The 21,674-nt window shown below is 38.5% G+C and overlaps 1 protein-coding gene across 1 annotated transcript; it reads right to left on the bottom strand.

Moving 5' to 3' along the window:
* Window positions 1-1,163: 1,163 nt before the first annotated feature.
* Window positions 1,164-20,386, bottom strand: LOC149827335 (wall-associated receptor kinase galacturonan-binding protein). Its single transcript, XM_090020292.1, has 3 exons — window positions 19,100-20,386; window positions 1,764-1,802; window positions 1,164-1,650 (listed from the first exon to the last, which is right to left on the bottom strand). The coding sequence occupies exons 1-3, from the start codon at window positions 19,947-19,949 to the stop codon at window positions 1,526-1,528; spliced, it is 1,014 nt and encodes a 337-aa protein (XP_089876418.1). The 5' UTR covers window positions 19,950-20,386; the 3' UTR covers window positions 1,164-1,525.
* Between the last annotated feature and the right edge of the window lie 1,288 nt (window positions 20,387-21,674).

Below are 21,674 nucleotides of genomic sequence, written 5' to 3'. Positions count from 1 at the left end.
ATTACCCTTGTTTCAAACACGATGCAAAATCTAGACCACAACTTCCCAAGTAGGTCAGTAAACATTCATTGAGATCACGTGTTGTACTTTTAATTCAGCCACTGCTATTCAACCATTACCATTCATTGAGATCACATGCTGCTTTCAATCATGGGGAAATCCACGTCACCTATTAATGAAATTTTACTCTTTGAAAAAAAAAATCTCTACTGTATAAATCTTTCTCGACTTAATATATATATATATATATATATATATATATATATACTAGAAGCCCGTCCTTGCCGACAGGAAAAAAAGAGAGAGGTGAAATTACATGTGCAACACACACAAACACGCAAAACATAATAAATTATGGGGGTTACATTGTTGAAACGTGTACCTCCGAAGAAAGAATCTGATCAGTATAAAATGTGGAAATACATAATGCGATAAGAGTGACCAACTTGTAAATGTCCAATTTTTTCAAATCAATGTGATGGTAGAGTGGCTCATCATACGAAGCATTATTCTCTTATTCACAATAGATCCCAAAGGAAAATGCTTAAGAACTAATTGCCATTATAATGCTTAGATTCTTGCCATATATTTGGACACTTACCATAATCATGAAAACTGTTGCTGACTGCACCAAGCTTCTTTTGATATCAGTGTTGAACCTTGGAAACTTGGAATATCATAAAATTCCCAGCAACGGTGCTGCTGCCTAAGGGGTTCAGTACTTTATGGAAAAAAATGTAGGGGATCCCATCATATCATACTCTATCATCATAGAGATAGGATTGGATGCCGTTGATCTCAAGATGAACGGCATCAAAACCTGTGTGAATGAGATGCTCATGACTTGGATTACACATTTTTTATGGATGCCGTTCATGTTCGAGATGGACGAAATCTGAATAGTTTAAAATGAATGGCTCACAATGAGCCTTTTTCCCTGTTTGATAGGTGCCACTAATTTTTAAGACGAGCGACATCTAAGGCGTCTGAGGTGCCTCTGACCTGATCCTCTCTCATCATCATACCGTAACATCACTAATCAGATAAGCAATTTATAATTGAAAGCATACAGATAGTCCCTTCGAGTAGCTAGCAGCATTGCCATTACTGGGTTATGTTCACGAAAACTAGTTAATCAGATAAGCAATTTCAATGTACAAAACTCACTAATCAGATAAATGATTTATAATTGAAAATTACTTTTGTGTCAAACTTGGAATTCAGAGGACAATACCTATGCATTAGCTGTAAAAGAGGAAAAACGTGGAGAGAGAGAGAGAGAGAGAGAGAGAGAGTTATCTCACTTCAAGCAGTACCTACACTAAGATGGTCCTCTCACATTGATGTCCTGGTGAACACCAAGCACGAAAAAGCTTCGGTCATTGCTATGATCTGTGCAACCGAGTGCCACCCTTAGAACTTTAAGAAGCATTTGATGTTGTATGAAATCCAGTATCACCCTTACAACTACTGAGAAGTCATTGAGATGGACAACCAAACAAACTTGGTGGGCTGTGAACAATGTTTAGAAAAGCCGGTTTTCACTGCTCTGAACTCCACATGTCACAGTTCTATTTGGTCGTACTTTCTTTAAATACCATACGACCACACCGATCATCACCCCACCAATGAAAACAGAAGCCAGTGTTCCTGCTTAAAATATAAAAGAGCTAAGCATAACTGGCAATAGATAAGTGAGAAATCCAATAATGCAGGGAACAACATATTGAGAGCAAGTTAGTAGAGGACTATAGTGAGCTTACCTGCAATAAGACCAGGTCTATGATAAGAGAATGCATAATCTGCAGAAACAAAAATCTATGTAATTAGAAACCCTTGTGCTTCAAGAAGAAAATGAATTTATGCAACACCAAAACAAAAATTTTGATCTGACAATAATCTCAGTAAAAATTAACAGTGAACTGAAAAGTTGTATCTGGACAGGTTACTCTTCACATAACCAATGTAGCCCTCTCAAAATTAGGTCATGCAATCCTAAGGACACTCGATCTAACCAACTTGTAATTTTCCAGAAAAGAAGCCAATATAAAAATGTTTTACTTATCTTCTGCACCTACAGGATATTTGCACAAAGTAACAAATTGAGAGTTAACTAGCAAAAAGAGTTACATAAGCTAACCAGTGTAATAGAAAAGCGTGACAAGAAGATAAAAATTTTCAAGCACCACAAAGTTGCCCAAGTTAATATAATAATTAGTGCTTCTGTGTGAACAGAAGGCATGCCAGAATCCTGGAATCCCCAGAAACAGTGATAGGTCAACCATGCTATCATGAAATTTATCCACAGAGACAGATTTTCTTTTATATTCCCTCTTAACAGTTCTATATAAGATAAGCATTCTAGAAAAATTTCCCAATCTGATGAGACTTCTGGTTCAGCCAGGTTTATTCAACAAGAAACTCACAAAGAGATCACAGAAAAGGTGCATCAGCAGAATCTCTAAGTTTGTATAACATAAGGCTGCTTCCAAAGTCTCATAGATTCTTCCTAAATTGCCAGTAACAAGTGATTTCATAAGTAAAGAAATGAAGACCCAGAATTTAGGAAAATCACCCCATTTCTGATAAATGAGCATGAAATAAAGCATAGGTCCAAGATGTCACCTACAGCACATTTCTCTGCCATCCACTAAACAGATGATGGAAACAAAATAAAACGCCTCCAAAAGTCTTCCAAAAAGAAAAAAATTAATTGAATGAGGAACTCAAAGTAGCATAACAGATAACATAATGTATGTGGAATATGTTATTTTTCAGTATCTCTGAAAAAGATACAAGACGAAAGAATCAAGACAGATCGCACAACAAAGAGGATTCATCCAAAAGTAGATGAGATTAAAGCAAACTACATATTGGTCTGTAGTTCATGATACAAGCATCTCTTACCATATATAATTTTCTGTGACAGTGAAAAAGAAAACGTTGAAACTGGATGCTTATCTGGTGCCAAATTAGTTTCCGAGAAGAGCAAGATCATTCATACAAACCATTCCCTGAAAGCTGTATCAGCCATCAAGAGAATGGTATTTACATTTCATGTTAGCAAGTCTTTTCCAAAGGCAACATATGCATGGGCATTGCCTAAAAAGTGGCACCAATGCTTGATGGATCTATTGTGCGTACAAGGAAAGCAATATGGACTAATAAAATAGGAAATTGGGAATTATTAGTGATCTGAAAAGCATTTAAGCAGGAAAACTCTTCAGGTTTGATTAGTGATAAAAATATGACAAAATACAGGCTTCCTTTGTTTCAAGCAAACGTAAAACTAATAAATTGCAATAATACATGTCAACAAACCAAAACAAAAACAAAAACAACACCAACAACTATGCCTTCATCCCAAAACAATTGGGGTCGGCAATACGAACCAAAAAAGAAAATCATTCTGGGTCTTCCACATGAATCCTTCTCCTCCAATCATTTCTATCCAATGCCATGTCCTCGGTGAGGTTCAAAGCATTCATATCCTTTCCTATCATCTCCATCCAAGTCTTCTTAGGCCTACCCGACCTCTTTTAACTAATATATTTTCCCATTTCTCCATCCTTCTAACTGGAGCATCATTAGGCCTTTTAACATGTCAACAAACCAATTCCAAAAATTTGCCATTGACTAAACTTCCATACAATGATATCCAAATCATGAATTTCTTTTTCCATAATACAAATATAGATTGAAAATATTAGATTCAACTGTTAAAATGTATCTCTTATATATATATATATATATATATATATATATATATATATATATATATAATATAATATAATATTGCATCAATACCCGATAGGGGTATTTTTGTAAATTCACATAGTTGTTTTAGAAAACAACTATTTTCAGTTTTTTGTTAAAATGTATTTTTCTTTTCTTATTTTTTCATTTATTTTTTTTGTATTTTTTAAAGGCCAAAAGGGGCTCCAACCATAGAGTCGTTGGAGCCCCCAACGATCACAAATGTGACCGTTGGGGGCTCCCAACGACTCCATGGGAGCCCCCTTTTGAGGCATTTTGCCTCTCTTTCTCTCCTCCCCCTTTTGTATAAATAGGGGTGATCCCCTTGTATATTATTCATTCTTGAGAGCTCTCTCTCTTTTCAATAAGAGGCTTTTTATATTGTTGCCTTCTTAAAGGCTTGTGCTTGTATTGTCTCTTAGTGGATTTGTGATATTGTCTCTTTTATTCATTGTTGTAAGTGCTTGTATGCACTTTTTATATTTCCGCAATATCTCATTACATGGTATCAGAGCCACTCAATTCTTGAAGGAAAGGTGTGGTTCGTGTATTTCATATTTGGTGAATCTCTTCTCACTTCTTTGGCAACATCATGGAGGCAAAGATTGACCTATCCTTCAAGCTCAATGGAAAGAATTATATGATGTGGGCATCGACAATGGAAAATAATCTCAAAGGAAAGAAACTTTGGGGTTTTGTCATGGGCATCGTTCCGGAACCTAAGCTTATGCTCACAAAAGACGAAGAAGGTCAAGAAAAGGCTCTTGAAGGAGATGCTCGCCTCAAGGCCAATGAAAATCATCAAAAGGAAGTGGAAGATTGGAAAAGCAATCACGCAAAAATCCTTGCGTGGTTTATGAACAATGTTGAGCTTAAGGTATGTGCTAATATAGCTAAATTTCGTAGAGCCAATGAGGCTTGGTCCTTTATGAAGGGTATGTATACCCAAAAGGATCTTGCAAGAGCATATTTCTTGCAAGAAAAGATTAGAACCACCAAACAAGGTGATTCTAGCATTCAAGACTATTATAGTGCCCTAAACCCACTATGGGATGAATTGGCTCTCTTGGAGCCAAAATGGGTTTCTATGGAAGATATTGATTTAAGACAAAAACAAATGGAACAAGAACGATTATTTCAATTCCTTTTTGGGCTACGTCCCGAATTTGAGCAAGTGAGATCCTCACTTCTCCATAGATCTATTTTTCCTCCTATTGAGGATGCTATTGCCGAAATCACTCAAGAAGAGACAAGGCTTGGCATGAGTAAACATGTTGATGAAGTACTTGCCGTATCAAAACCAGGTAACAATGTTAGAACCTATAAACCTCCTCATTTTAGGAAACAAGGAAACTACAATGGAGGAAGAAAAATGATTGTTTGTCATCATTGCTATGAGTCGGGGCACATTAAACCCGCTTGTCCAAAGCTTAATGGAACTTTCAAGCCTAAGGTGGTCTCTCTTGAAGAAACTACCACCAAAGAAGATGAAGGCAAGAACAATGACATCAAAGAAACTCTTGAACAAATATCTATGGCTCTCCAACAAATTCTAAAAGTTTCTTCCTCCACATCGGGTGCGGCTATTGCTTCGTATTTTCATCCGGTACGTATTCTTGGATCCTTGACTCCAGAGCCTCTTTTCATATGAACCCCCATGAAAATGCACTTATTGATGTTTGCACCAATTCAAAGGGCTCTTGTGTCTCTACGGCCGATGAAACTTTTTTAAAAATTTTAAGTATTGGCTCTTTTAAAGATTCTCAAAATTTTTGTGTTCCAAAAGTAAGAGTTGTTCCCAAACTAAATTTAAACCTTTTTTCGGTCTCTCAAATTGCCGACCATGGATGTGAAATATCTTTCTCATCTAATGGTTGCTTTGTGCAGGATCTCCGGTTCGGGAAGCGGATTGGGCAAGGCCATAGAAAGGGAGACTTCTATTATATGGACCATCTCGATCTCCCTACAAATTATTTTTGTTCTTATGTCCAAGAAAAAAACATGGAAACTTGACATAAAAGACTTGGTCATCCAAGTTATTCCAAAATGTATCTCTTTCCTTTTGGAAACAAATTTTGTAAGGAAAAAGAAATTAATTGCAAAGATTGCATTTTTGGAAAAATGAAGTCTATTCCATTTCCAACTAGAACTTTTCTCTCATCAAGACCTTTTGAATTGGTGCATTCAGATGTTTGGGGGCCTTCTCCGGTTATGTCTAAAGGGGGTTATTCATATTATGTTACTTTTATTGATGACTTTACTCGGTATGTTTCGATTTATTTTCTTAGTCATAAATCAGAAGTATTTACTTCCTTTAAAGTTTTTCATAAAAAGATTCAAAATCAATTCCAAAATAACATATCTATTTTAAGATCCGATTCCGGTGGTGAATACTTATCCCACGAATTTCAAAACTATTTAACCCAAAATAGAATTTGCCATCAAAAGTCATGTCCTAGGACTCCTCAACAAAATGGCTTAGCGGAAAGGAAACATAGGCACATTATAGAAACCGCTAGAACGTTACTTGTCGCTAGGAATATTCCAAAGAAGTTTTGGGCCGAAGCCGTTCTAACCTCAACTTTTCTAATCAATAAAATGCCTTCTTCCAAATTAAAAAATGCTTCTCCCTATGAAAAACTCTTCAAATTTTCACCTGATTTCAATCGTCTTCGTATTTTTGGTTGCAAATGTTTTGTCTTATTACATAAAAGGGATAAGTTGTCTTCAAAAGCAATTGAATGTGTTTTTCTAGGATATAGTGAAAATAAAAAAGGGTATAGATGTTATGATTTTAAAAATGATAAACTATATGTTTCAAAAGATGTAACATTTCTAGAAGAAGAGAACGGTTTTGATAAAATAGAAGAAACAAATGAAATTGATTATATATTCTTATATGATCTTATTGATGACATACAAGAAGATTTTCTTGAAAACATAGAAGATACACGTGAAGTGTCCCATCTTGATATAACATCCTCAAATGATAGTGATTCAAATATAAATGATAGTGATACAAATATAAATGTTTACTCAAGAAGAAATCAAGAAAATCCTATTAGTGCCTTTGAAAAATACTCTCAAATTTCTGAATCTACTGAGGAACCACAAGTTAGACATTCTTCTAGAATATCAATACCCCCAAATAGGTTTGTATCCTATGATTCCTTAACCCTCAACTATCGGGCGTGTTTAATAACCTTACATTCTTATTTTGAACCCGCTCACTATAATCAAGCTAAATCTATACCACATTGGGTTGAAGCAATGCAAGTTGAACTAAATGCATTAAAAAAGGCTAATACTTGGGAAATAGTTAATCTGCCCTCACACAAAAAACCTATTGGGTGTCGCTGGGTCTTTAAAGTTAAAACTAAAAGCGATGGCTCTTTGGAACGATATAAAGCTAGATTAGTCGCTAAGGGATACTCCCAAGAATATGGCGTTGATTATGAAGAAACATTCGCTCACGTAGCCCGAATGACCAGTGTCAAAACCTTAATAGTTGTCGCATCAACAAAAAAATGGCCTATTTATCAACTTGACGTAAAAAATGCATTTTTAAATGGCAGTTTAAGTGAAGAAGTTTACATGGATCCGCCACCCGAAATTAATGTTAAGCAAGGTCAAACACTTCAGCTTTTGAAGGCATTATATGGCCTCAAACAAGCTCCTAAGGCTTGGTATGATCGTTTCAGTGATATCATGGTAAAGTTAGGATTTTACTCTTGTTATACTGACACTGCTCTTTTTGTTAAAAATGCAAGAACTAGTATCATAATATTGTTGCTTTATGTTGATGATATGATTATCACTGAGAATAATCAAAATAGTATTATTGATGTTAAAAATATGTTAAAAAATAATTTTGATATGTTTGATTTAGGTTTTCTTAGATATTTTCTTGGAATTGAAGTTGCATATTCTTCTCGAGGATATATTTTGTCACAGATGAAGCTTGTTGCAGATATCTGTTCTAAGTCTGGGATTTCTGATGACAAGAAAGTAGAGACTCCGGACGTTATTAATGCCAAATTACGGTTGGAGGATGGGGTTCTTCTGGAAGATCCCACACCTTACAGACAACTCATTGGGTCTCTTACCTATTTAACCATCACCAGACCAGATATCACCCATGCGGTTCACTCAGTTAACCAATTTCAGCATGCTCCTGCAACTGTGCATATGAGTGTTGTTCTCTGAATCATCCGCTACATTCGGAATACCATCAATAAAGGGCTATTTCTATCCTTCTCTTCTTCCTTGAATCTTCTTGCTTATACTGATGAAGATTGGGGAGGTAATCCCAATGATCGAGTCTCAACTACTGGTTTTTGTGTCTTTTTAGGGGACTCTTTGATTGTCTGGCGATGCAAGAAGCAGCAAAAAGTTTCACTGTCATCCACGGAAGCTGAGTATCGGGCTATGGCAACCACGACAATAGAACTTGTATGGCTTCGCAGTCTGCTTAAAGACATGGGGGTTGATATTACCGAAGCCTCAAAATTATGTTGCGACAACAAGAGTGCCATCTATATTGCGAGCAATCATTCATTCCATGAGCGTACAAAACATATCGAAATGGATTGCCACTATGTTCATGACGAATTCTTACGAGGAACAATTACCCTACCGTATGTCACTTCAGAATATCAGTTGGCGGACTTCTTCACTAAAGCTCTTCCGGCTCCTTGCTTCATGTTCCTTCTTGGCAAACTTTCCGTCATTTCCCCGTAAAGTTTGAGGGAGGGTGTTAAAATGTATCTCTTATATATATATATATAATATAATATTGCATCAATACCCGATAGGGGTATTTTTGTAAATTCACATAGTTGTTTACTCTGAATTCATCTAAGGGATAAAGTCTACCGCACAGTCTCAACCTCAAAATTGTTATATGAAAAAATGTGTAGGACAATTTATGTAAGAAGCATGAAAAGCCAAAAAACTTATAATTAGAGCAGCTAAACAGCTGCAAAAATGGGTCAGCAATGAATGGTTCACCATAACTCCGCCTGTGTATAACTGTTTAGTTATCCACTGCCGGTCCCAAGCCCGGATAAAGGAGGAGGGTTGCGGTAGGCCTGTGACAGCCAACATAAAAACTTAGTCATACCCTATGAATATGAACCAATATGAGAATTTCGTTGGGGTGTTCCCTACTGAGCGACGCGCTGTACTCTATACGCCCGGAGGCAGTGATAAATGGGCAAGGGTTGCTAGGTCGTCGCCCGGAAGCGACGCGTCACACCGACGCCCGGGTGTGGTGTCAAATAGGCAAGGGTTCCCTCACTTTGTTGGACGGGTGGGGGTAAAGAAGTTAGTCCAAGACCATAAATTAGGTTAGCCACTTGGAACATAGGATCTTTAACTGGTAAGTTGGTAGAGTTAGTAGATGTTATGTGTAGGAGAAAGATTGATATTTTATGTTTACAAGAGACCAAATGGGTAGGTGAGAAAGCAAAAGTGATAGAACCTTGGGGATATAAGATTTGGTATACAGGAATAAATAAGAATAGGAATGGAGTAGGGATTGTTATGAGTCGTGAGTTTATAGATAATGTAGTTGAGGTCCGTAGGAAGGGTGATAGGATTTTACTTATTAAATTAGTATTAGGTTCGGAGATTAATAATATTATTAGTGTTTATGCACCTCAAGTAGGTTTAGATGATTCCATTAAGCGTCAATTTTGGGAAGATTTAGATGGAGTAGTACAAGGGATATCTTATGGAGAAAGGCTTTTCATCGGCGGTGACCTTAATGGGCATGTAGGCATTAGTAGTGATGGATTTGAGAGTATCCATGGAGGCTATGGTATAGGAAAAAGAAACGAAAGTGGAGAAAGGATTTTAGATTTTGGTTTGTCCTATGATATGATCTTAGCAAACACTTGGTTTAGGAAGAGAGAGTCTCACCTAGTAACATTTAAAAGTGGGGTTAATACGAGTCAGATAGATTTTTTCCTACTTAGAAAAAGAGATAGGGGTTTTTGCATCGATTGTAAGGTTATACCGGGAGAAAGTGTAGCTACACAACATAGAGTCTTAATTTTAGATCTTAGAATTAGACAATGCCACAAAAGGGATAGACATAGGATAGATCCTAGAATTAAGTGGTGGGCACTGAAAGGAGTTAAACAAGGAATGTTTGTACAACATGTAGCTAAGGAAGCTAATTGGTGTCTCGAGGAGGATGCAGAATCAATTTGGAATAAGATAGCGGGTTGCATGCGAAATGTGGCTAAGGAGGTATTGGGTGAGTCTAAAGGCGGTGCACCGCTAGGTAAGGATACATCATGGTGGAACGAAGATGTCAAATTAGCTATTAAGGTTAAAATAGAGTGTTATAGAAATCTAAGTAAGAGTCGGGATAATGAGAATTTGGAGAAGTATATGGTAACAAAGAAGGAAGCTAAAAAAGTAGTTCGGCACGCAAGGGATAAGGTATATAACGAGGTCTATGACAAGTTGGATACCAAAGAGGGCGAGAAGGATATTTATAGGCTTGCAAAGATGAGAGATAGGAAATCGAGGGATCTGGGTATGGTTAGATGTATCAAAGATGAAACGCAAAGGGTTTTAGTCAAAGATGAGGAGATTAAGGAGAGATGGAAAGATTATTTTGATAAGCTATTTAATGAAAGTCATGCTCAAGATCTTGGAGACTTCTCCATTCCTTTTCATGAGATGAATCGTGACTTCATGCGCAAGATTCAAAAGAAAGAAATTGCAGAGGCTTTGAAGAAAATGAAATCAAGTAGGGCAGTTGGCCCAGATGGTATACCTATCGAGGCTTGGAAATGCTTGGGAGAGAAAGGTTTAGAATGGTTGACAAATCTTTTTAACAAGATTTGACGGACAAATAAGATGCCTAATGAGTGGAGGAAGAGTACTTTGGTGCCTCTATATAAGAATAAGGGTGATATACAAGATTGCACAAGCTATCGTGGTATAAAACTCATGAGTCATACTATGAAACTTTGGGAGAGGGTGATTGAGTCTAGGTTGAAGAAGATTGTCATGATATCGGAGAATCAATTTGGTTTTATGCCTGAAAGATCAACTATGGAAGCTATACATCTTCTTAGACAACTTATTGAGAGAAATAGAGGGAGGAACAAAGATTTGCATATGGTTTTTATTGATTTGGAGAAGGCATACGATAGAGTACCTAGGGACGTTCTCTGGTGGACAATGATGAAGAAAGGTGTTTCTCTCAAGTACATTAGTATAATTAAGGATATGTATGAAGGAGTAGTAACCAATGTCCGCACTTGTGGAGGGGTGACAACCAATTTTCCTATAACGGTTGGGTTACATCAAGGATCTGCTTTAAGCCCTTTCCTATTTGCTATAGTGATGGATGAACTTACGAGATCAATTCAAGAAAATGTGTCGTGGTGTATGTTGTTTGCTGATGATATTGTTTTGATTGATGAGTCTAGAGCTGGGGTTAATGCTAAGTTAGAATTATGGAGACAGACATTGGAAGCAAGAGGTTTTAAGTTGAGTAAGAGTAAGACAGAATACATGGAATGTCGGTTTAGTAAGCAACGAAGTAGTGATGGGTGTGTAGTGAAGCTTGGTGAGCAAGAAATACCGGTGGATGATTGTTTCAAATATTTGGGATCTATCATTCAAAAGTATGGAGAAATTGATGGAGATGTAAATCATAGGATAAAGGTTGGGTGGATGAAATGGAAAAGTGCAACTGGAGTTTTGTGCGATCGTAGAATGCCATTGCGGTTGAAGGGAAAGTTTTATAGGACGACTATTAGGCCGACTTTACTATATGGTACGGAATGTTGGGCTGTCAAGAGACATCATATTCAAAAAATGAGTGTAGCTGAGATGCGTATGCTGAGATGGATGTGTGGAAATACAATAAAAGATAAGATTCGGAACGAGGAGATACGTAAGAAGGTAGGCGTTGCACCCAATGAAAATAAGATGAGAGAGAATCGTTTACGGTGGTTTGGACATATTCGGTGAAGGCCTAATGATGCTCCAGTTAGAAGGATGGAGAAATGGGAAAATATATTAGTTAAAAGAGGTCGGGGTAGGCCTAGGAAGACATGGATGGAGGTGATAGGAAAGGATATGAATGCTTTGAACCTCACCGAGGACATGGCATTGGATAGAAATGATTGGAGGAGAAAGATTCATGTGGAAGACTCAAAATGATTTTCTTTTTTGGTTCATATCGCCGACCCCAATTGTTTTGGGATGAAGGCGTAGTTGTTGTTGTTGTTGTTGTTGTAATGAATGGTTCACCATAGACAATAGGCTTTTATCTTTTCCTCACATTTCATACTTTCTATAAATAGGCAGGTACTAGAAATAAACCCAAGATCCTGGGTGGTGAAAACAGCAACCACTTGCTGCAGCTCAATCTACAGTCAGAAAGTTGCATGCTTTCATGAGGAGTTATGTCAGCCGACTTTGTGGAATGATGAGAATACCAAAAAATTTCTATGCAAATTTCCGCAGAGAACATTGAAATATTAATCAATACGCTAGCATGATCAAATGTGACAAATCATGCATTTGATATCTAATTTACTCGGTTAAATTAACATGCTTGTATGCCAAGTGGGACATCTATAAGAAAAAGCACACTCAATAACTATGAAAGCATCATATTGAATTTTGGAATGGCAATCCTGAAAAAATACATATTTTTTAAAATTTCTGCTAAGAGTGAACACCATCAGAAACAAGCATTTGAAGATGCTGTAATCGTTATAGTGTACAAGAATGGAACACAAAATGGTTAATGCTTGGCTTGCTTTATAACATTATGTATTCTGCATCTATAGTTCCAAAAGAATATAAGGAATGGCTTCAAAGTTAAAAGGTATGTGACTGCACAATGAACATCCCTGCTAATTCGTTTGTATATGATTGTGATGCTTTCCATGATTATTTTATTTTGGGCAAGATTTATTTCAGTCTTTCTTTATGTTAAACTGGAATTAAAATGCATCAAGTTGAATATTAAATACTAGCTTCCAAGGACAAAAGGTGAAGTTCCTGTTAGATTTTGAATCTCCAGGTCCTTCCATGCGTGAGATCTGAAAAACAGAGAGAGAGAGAGAGAAAGGGAGAGAGAAGTTGGGAGAAACCGATACCCCTTCAGCAATAGGGTCGGCTGCTGTGTATTCCTTCATATTAACAAGTGATTACAAAATTTTAGGGTACTAAAATACCCCTCATTACAATAATCAATATTACATAATGCCATTAATGAAGAAGTGGATGTCACGGGTCCTGGATCTTCAGATCCATGACCCGTAACCAAGAAAACACTTCTTTTCACCCTCCCTCAAGTTGTACATGATCTTGAATCATGAACAACTTGCCTTTTAACATCCAAAATCTGTCTTTTGTCAATCCTTTTGTAAATATATCCGCCACTTGATCTGTAGTTCGAACAAATTCAGGCTCAATCTCTTTCTCTTCTACCTTTTGTCTCACAAAATGCTGGTCTATTTCAATATGTTTGGCACGACTGTGATGGATTGGATTAAAAGACATACTAATGGCGCTCTGGTTGTCACACAGAAGAAGTGATCGAGATATCGATTCTCCGACTTCTGTCAGTAGATGTCTAACCCAAGTAGCCTCAGCAGTGGCGGCTGCCATTGACCTGTATTCAGCCTCTGTACTGGATCTGGCAACAACCTTTTGTTTCTTACTACTCCAAGAAACCAAATTCATCCCAACAAATACACAATAGCCTGATACTGATCTGCGTTCATCTGGATCTCCCGCCCAGTCCGCGTCAGAATAAATAGTGATCTCATGTGCACTTTGCCCATTTGTCTTTCGCTTATATGTGAGACCATCCCCAACCGTTCCCTTCAGATATCGTAGTATCCGTTTAACTGCTTCCATATGCCCTTCACATGGGGCATGCATAAACTGAGAAACTTGATTCACCGAGTAGACTATATCAGGGCGAGTAAAAGTGAGGTATTGTAACATACCCACTATGCTATGGTACTGTGTGGGATTATCAAATGGATCTCCATCTTGAGAGCTAAGCCTTTGATGAAGAACGCTAGGAGTGCTCAAGGGCTTGCAGTCTTTCATACCCAATTTATTGAGAACATCAATGGTATACTTATGTTGAGTGAGAGTCATTTTTTCAGAGGAACTGTCGACTTCAATTCCAAGAAAGTACCGTAGTTTGCCAAGGTCCTTCATTTTGAACCTCTGATTCAAGAGATGTTTGACTTCTTCAATGTGCTCATTGGAACTGCCAGTGATGATAATATCATCCACATATATCAACAACAGAGTAATTGTGTCTTGATTCTTAAATATAAATAAGGAGTGGTCAAGAAGAGATTTCTTAAAACCATACTTTTGTATTTCAAGAGAAAAGCTGTCAAACCAAGATCGAGATGCCTGCTTCAATCCATATATCGCCCTTTTTAGTCTGCAGACATATTTTGTAGGATTACCTTCTGCGTAACCAGTGGGTTGTTCCATGTAAACTTCTTCTCTCAAATCCCCATGAAGAAAAGCATTCTTCACATCAAGTTGGCTAATGGTCCATTGGTGTTCAATGGCTAAAGAAAGTATGACTCGGATTGTCCCCATCCTCACAACTGGACTAAAGGTTTCATCATAATCCTGTCCTTAATCCTGTGTAAAACCTTTGGCTACAAGTCTCGCCTTGTATCGCTTTATAGTCCCATCCGGTTTATACTTTATTTTGTACACCCATTTCGAACCAACAACGTTTCTGTCAGGTGGTCTTGATACGACATCCCACGTACCACATTCATGTAGAGCTTTCATCTCCTCATTCATTGCTTCAATCCATCTTCTGGAATTTGATGCTTGAGAGAACGTTGTGGGTTCATCTTCTTTATTCAAGGCTGTTAGAAAGAGTTGAAAATCTAATGAGAAATTTTCATAACTGACCCACCTTTCAATTGGATGGCGAGAACGTGTGGATCTTCTAGTATCAACAATGTTGGATGTTGAGGATGCGTCCATGTCTGAATCAACTATGGTGGATGACTCTCTTCCTTGTCGAGTGTAGACAAGACCTTTATACCTTCCTGGATTCAAAGTTGAGTCTGTATTTTCATGATCAATCATTCCATCAGTAGACACAAGTTTCTTATCCTTTTGAATGCAATTTGAGCAAGCATCACTAGCTCCTGAGAGAAGTTCATAATTCAACCAAGGATAATAAGCCTCAACTCTATGTTTTGATTCTGAAGAACTAGTACATCGACAATTAAAATTCAATTCATCGAAGATGACATTTCTTGATATTTTGATGTGCTTGCTCACCGGATCATAGCACCTGTACCCTTTATAGTCATCAGCATAACCCACAAACCTGCACTTTAAAGCCTTGTCCTGAAACTTATGTCTCCTTGAACTATCAACATGAACATAACATAAACATCCAAAGACATGCAAATCATAGTAGTTGGGGTGTATACCAAAAAGAGACAAGTAAGGAGACTTGTTTTCCAAAATAGTCATGGGCAATCGATTTATCACATGAACTGCAGAATGAAAAGCCTCTATCCATAAAGTGATCGGAAGATTACTGTCATGCATCATGCTCATCGCACTCTCAACAATATGGCAATGCTTCCTTTCAGCAATCCCATTCTGCTGAGGTGTGTGTGGGCAAGACACCTTTTTTCTTATCCCATTACTTTGAAGAAAGTTAGTAAAGTCAATGGAAGAGAATTTACCTCCTCCGTCACATTGGAAACTTAGGATGTTTTCAGAAAATTGGTTTTTGATAAAGGAATGGAAGTTACGGAACAACTTGAAAGTCTCGGATTTATGTTTCATGAAAAATATCCAGGAATATCGAGAATAACTGTCAACAAATAAAAGATAATATCTAGTTCCAGACATGGAAGCAACTGGAGCAGGCCCCCAAACATCAGAACAGATAGTCTCAAAAGGTCTTGAAGCTCTTTTATTGATAGAATGAAATGGTAAAACATGACTCTTACATAAGAGACAACTAGAACATTTATTGTCATTGACATTTATTCCTAGACTTGACTTGGGAATAAGATTATTCGAAACAAGCTTTTCAATGAAACTACTACTGCAGTGACCTAGACGACCATGCCAAAGATTTGGCTTATTGATTTCAGAGACACTAAAAACGCAGGTAGGATTTTCAGAAGACAACGATGATTGGAGCTTCAAGTTTGGATCTGCAGAGCTAACATGTGCTGAAGGATCTTCTTGAAAAACATACATATTGCCTTGTCGTTTTCCTCTAGCGAACGTCTCCTTCGTGTAGAGATCCTTAACAAGAACAGAAGAAGGAGTAAATTCAACCGAGGCTTTGACATCATCAACAAGTTTAGAAACTGAAACAATGTTTTTCTTGATATTAGGAGCATAAAGAACATTTGAAAGATTGATGGAAGATTCGGGCAAGGGTATGATGGAGTTTCCAATATGCGAGACAGAGTGGTGTGATCCATCTCTAGTAACTATACTACTTCTACCAATGTAAGGAACAAGTTTTAGGAGCTTACCTGCATCACCAGTAACATGAGTCGCTGCGCCAGAGTCCACATACCAAGTACCTTGCTCATTCTGTTTCAGATTCAATTCTGCTAAGGCTGACAACAACAACTCTTTTACTTCTCCATTGGTCCTTGTACTGTCTGTGCCTCTTTTTGCTTCAGTTTGTGTTGATTTTCCTTTATTTAAGGGATTGAACCAGCAGTTGGCTTTGATGTGCCCCCTTTTATTACACAGAAAGCAAGTAGGGATTGGCCTCTGTCTTTGTGAGTTGGTATATGAGTTGGGTGTAGGCAATAATCCACGACCGCCATGGCTACTTCTCCCTTGTGCTCCTTTTCCCTTGATATCATAGCTTCATCGTCCTCGTGCATAAGTAACCCCTGTAGCAAGAACTTCTTGTGCCCCAGTTTGCATAGATGATTCTTCAGAAAATCCCTTTAGATTCATCTCATATTGTAACAATTTTGCGCGCAGATCTTCAAAGTTGGGCAGCTCAGGTAAACATAATAGAGAAGTGACAATCATATGATAGTCGTGTCCCAATCCACTGAGGGTTTGTTGTACCAAATCTTTATCAGAAACTGTACTTCCAACAACTGCTAACTGATCTGTGATAACCTTCATTTTGTTCAAATATTCCATGATGGATATGGAATCCTTTCTTAACATTTGAAATTCTCTTTTAAGAAACATAATCTTGGCCTGAGAAACCTGTGAGTATGTCTGAACTAGTCTGTTCCAAAGTTGCATGGCAGTGCAGTCATCTGGAATGGCTACAAGAACCTCTTGTGACAGTGTTGATGTAATATAAGCAACAAGCGCTTGGTCTCTTTTCATCCAAGCCACAAATTCAGGATTTCTAACATATACAGTAGTAGCTTCCCCTTTGCTGTCCCTTTCTTCTTGTGATAGGAACTCAGGAGGAACTGGAATAGATCCATCCAGGTGTCCAGAAAGATCCTGACTCCTAATGAAAGGTATGATTTGCCTCTTCCAAGTCAAGAAATTACCATTATTTAATTTTTCAGACACGAGTTGACTGAGAAAACTGGAAGAAAGAACTGATTGACTAGGAAGTGAATTCATGTTTCACAGAATTAAGAAAGTATTCAGCACAATCTGCTTACACCTGCAGTTTTTTTTTTGCAGGAACTAACTCAGATCGATGCTATCAGACTGCAGAAACTAATTCAGATTGCTGATATGAAACAGAAATTGAATGTCAATCAGATTTCTAATTTGATATGAATAAAACAGAAAATGAATGTATCGGCTTGATTAAGGATGCAGGTGAATCAAAATAGGACCCTGCGTGATTAGATCACGCTGCTACCAACAGCAATAAACTAGGTATGTGAGTGACAGAATGAGAAATAGGACCCTGCGTGATTAGATCACGCTGTTATCAACCGCGATAAACTAGGTATTTGGGTCGAAAATCTGGATTGAGTTATTCAAGGGATAGAAAGAAGGTTGTGGAGTCGAAAATCCAAATCTGGATTGAGTTACTCAGGGGATAGAAAGAAGGTTGTGGGGGAACCGAGGTTCAGCCACCACCGAGGTAAAAGAAAAATAGAAAGAGGCGAAAAGAAGACTGTGGGAAGAAGAAGTCAGATCTGATTATCTTCAGATCTGATTGATATCAGATCTGATAGAGAAGAAAGGAATGTGGGGAGACAAAAATGGGTCGTTCGTGAACCAAAAAAAAATGAAAATAGGGAACGGAGGGATATGTTCTTGACTTAGAAGAAGAAATCGAGAAGGATAGATCTATCGGACGTACCTTTGAGATCGATTCCAGTTTCAACTGAAGCGTGGCTCTGATACCATGTTAGATTTTGAATCTCCAGGTCCTTCCACGCGTGAGATCTGAAAAACAGAGAGAGAGAGAGAAAGGGAGAGAGAAGTTGGGAGAAACCGATACCCCTTCAGCAATAGGGTCGGCTGCTGTGTATTCCTTCATATTAACAAGTGATTACAAAATTTTAGGGTACTAAAATACCCCTCATTACAATAATCAATATTACATAATGCCATTAATGAAGAAGTGGATGTCACGGGTCCTGGATCTTCAGATCCATGACCCGTAACCGAGAAAACACTTCTTTTCAGTTCCATCAGCCATTGATGCATATAGGAAACCATCAAGTGTGAGGAGAGCTTCGCTGAAATCTGCCTGGCGTGGAGAAATTTCTTTAGATGAATCATTGGAAGTTTACAAATTCATGACCAAACACTGTACAGGAAACATAATGCTATTTTTGCATTTCACAGTCTCAGACTTTTATGAGAAAAAAGTACCAAGAAAAAGTCATACTGAACGTGGGTATAACTATAAGTAGCAGATACTGAAGATGCTAGAAATAATATTTTTCTAATTACTTTCGTGCTAAGTTACCGCCTGGTTATGAGCACTCAAAGCGAAGTCCAATCTACAAGAATAAATAGCATGTTCATCCTTCAAAACGACACCTTATTTTGTGTCAACTAAAGTAGGAATATAACTATCAAGTCATTCTCAATGTGGTAACATACTTGTAGACCCAAGAAGTTCTACGCCGATTTGTCTGCTATCAAATTTGGCATCCAAATGCAGTATGCATTCAAAGAAAACCAATTAGAATCTAATCAACTGATACAGTCAATCATCATGCTACAGACACAAAATCGAAGAGCAAGCACAAGCAAACACATCAGCTAGAATCTAATCAACAAATAAAACGTATACTAGGAAGCTCTACATCAAGCATGAACAAGAATGAAAATGAAGCAACCCAGAATTCGATTATAAATTCTGATTGAATACCATTGCAATATGCGGTACTATTCCCTTCATCACAGAGGCACAAGAATTGCCTTGATTGAACATCAAAACCACAGATACCATTGCCCTTTGCAGGATCCTGACACTGGAAGCAGTGAGTAGTCACAGGTATATCATAATCGACCCGAATTCCATAATTGGCAACCTGATTGTAAGGAGGGGTGGCTCCAACAAATCTCCAATACACACTAGTATAAGATGCACATTGCGCTAGCATCAAACGCAAAGATTCAGACGCCTTGGGGTAGTAAGAGCAGCACTGGCTCTGCCCAAGAACAGAGGGACAATCCGGCAAATTGCGACAGAGATAGCTGGAGCTATCGCACGAAGAATCGCACTGGTCTGGATTCCGTTCGCAGAAGCTCGGCCGAGGCCGAGCTATAACTGAATCACTGCAATTGAAGAAGAGGAAATTGTTCAATGGGGACAGGGAGAATGGGGTGCTCGAGTCGAGGCTGAACGGCCGGCTCGGAGGGAAGATGTTGATGTTCAAGCAAGTCCACATGAAGGGGTTGGAGATCACAATGTGGGGATCAGAGTAGCTGATGTTGGTCACCGGGAAAGTACCAGAAGGGGTGCGGAATTCAAGCCTTGTGTTGTTGGTGCAAACAAGGATGTTCCTGAAGTAGGGGTTGCCACAGCCATCATCTATCCCAAAGGGGTAGTTAATGGGCAGCTCACCACATTGTTTTCTGCAAAGAGTGGATTGAGAAACACCACTGTGGCTGAAGTAGTGAATGATGGTGACAATGAAGAGTGGGGTTGTAAACAGTACTCTGCTGTGAGTATGCTTAACAAGACATGGCTTGGTCGCAGTGAATAGAAGAACCATTTTGGATGACAAGGGGACAGAGAAGGAGAGTGGTAGTGTCTTTGGTTATGGGGTGAGATCATGGGGTTCAAGTGGAAAGCAGTTAAGGTTTGAAGGGGAGAAGAAAGCAGAGGCATGTTTTCGGCTTTCTTTTGTTCTTTTGCTTTAGCTTTAGCTTTAGCTTTTGTTTTCAAAAGAAAAAGGGAGGGTAAGGTAGACTCACAGCTCATGGAGCTCGTGTAGTGGGGTGTGATTTTAGGATGGTGGAATGAGAGATGCCTTGAGAGTAGAGGAAAGAATATAACCTGCGAGTATCCCCTTTAAAGGTTGAGAGAGAGAGAGAGAGATGGGTCTTGAGTAGGGATGGCAGTGGGGCGGGGGACAAGGTCTCCACCCCCGCCCCGCCTCAAGATTATAACCTCCATCCCCGCCTCCACCCCAGCCTTCATCCTCGTTTCATGTCCTCCATCCCCGGTTAAAACGGAGATGAGGCGGGGATCGTGACGGGGCGGGGAAAAGTGTACGTCCATCTCCGCCTCCATCCCCGAACGGGGATAGATTTTCACCTTCGTCCCCGCCTCCATCCCCGTTTCATACCCTTCATCCCCGGTCCAAACGGGGCGAGGCGGGGCGAGGCAGGGCCCCGCTTTCCCCCGGTCCACTGCCATCCCTAGTCTTGAGGATGAAATGGGTGGAAGAGTTGCAGGAAGCCACTTGACCAGAAGAGAGAGTAAGAAGGCACAGCTGCTAAGCGAGCCGGCCAACCCGAACAGAGCTCAAAGCAACCAGGGGATAACCCTCTGCGGGTCCCACTTTTACTGAGCTAAAGTACAAGTGGTGGGGTTTACTCTCCTCTGGTTTGGCCCCTTCAACACTAGACCCAGCTCCAGCTCATGGTGAGCTGAGTCGAACATAACCTGGCCTCTGCAAAAAAAAAAAATCTAATATTAAAAAAGAAGTGAAGGGAAAGTGAAAAGGATAAATTAAGAAAGCAAAAGAGAATCAATTTGAGAAACGAAGATCTCAACTTTATACTAAAAAAGAATCATGTTTCTTATATTCTAGAAGTGGGTTTCTCAAAGCTTCTCTAATGAGTTTCCTACTTTCTAAACGAGTTTAAGAACTTCTCATGTAGCAAGAAGCTTTTGATAACTATGGAGGCTTAGAAATGCTGCTTGTGGCTTGGCTTGAGTTTCAGTTTGTAAAGAGCTCACTCTATACTACCGTGTATTTTCGAACTTAGTCATTTTATGAGATTTTCGAAAATTTAGTTAGGTTTGAGAGAAAAATCGTTTAAGGCTCGATTCTTAGACTGATGTCTTTGAGTCTGGGCTTGGCCCAGGTTCCATCGATAAGGTCGTAACGAGCCAATCGAAGTGTGAGAAAGAATTTTATTTTTGACCATTAAATTCAAGCAAAATTCAAGTTATTTTAAAGCAAATTTTGGAATTTAATATTAGTGTAATATGTCGTTGGATGCGTCTCAGAATTTTGAGCGCAACGATATATTATTTTTATTGATTCGGGCTACGGTTGACCCAAAAATCATATTTTTTAAAAAATTGAGCAGTTTATCGAAATGGATCCGGAGTTGGATCAGGTTGGATCCGATGCATATGATCCAAATTATTATGGATCTGAATCTTATTTAAGACCTACTTTAATCTGGATTTAATCCAGATCTTGATCCGTTTTCGTTTTGGATATAGGTTTGGATTTGTGAATCCGGATCCAAATCCAAGTTCC

The sequence above is a fragment of the Nuphar pumila genome, chromosome 10 (genome assembly GCF_984573655.1).
Source record: "Nuphar pumila chromosome 10, dmNupPumi1.hap1.1, whole genome shotgun sequence".
Lineage (NCBI taxonomy): Eukaryota > Viridiplantae > Streptophyta > Magnoliopsida > Nymphaeales > Nymphaeaceae > Nuphar > Nuphar pumila.
This window is presented reverse-complemented; position numbering and strand designations above follow the sequence as displayed.

Excerpts from the sequence above, each read along its gene's own strand:
- LOC149827335 (XM_090020292.1), bottom strand. The coding sequence starts at position 19,949 with ATGGTTCTTCTATTCACTGCGACCAAGCCATGTCTTGTTAAGCATACT. Across the intron at positions 1,803-19,099 it reads TAGTACCGCATATTGCAATG|ATTATGCATTCTCTTATCAT; the intron begins GTATTCAATCAG and ends TTGTTTCTGCAG. Across the intron at positions 1,651-1,763 it reads TAGACCTGGTCTTATTGCAG|GAACACTGGCTTCTGTTTTC; the intron begins GTAAGCTCACTA and ends TATTTTAAGCAG.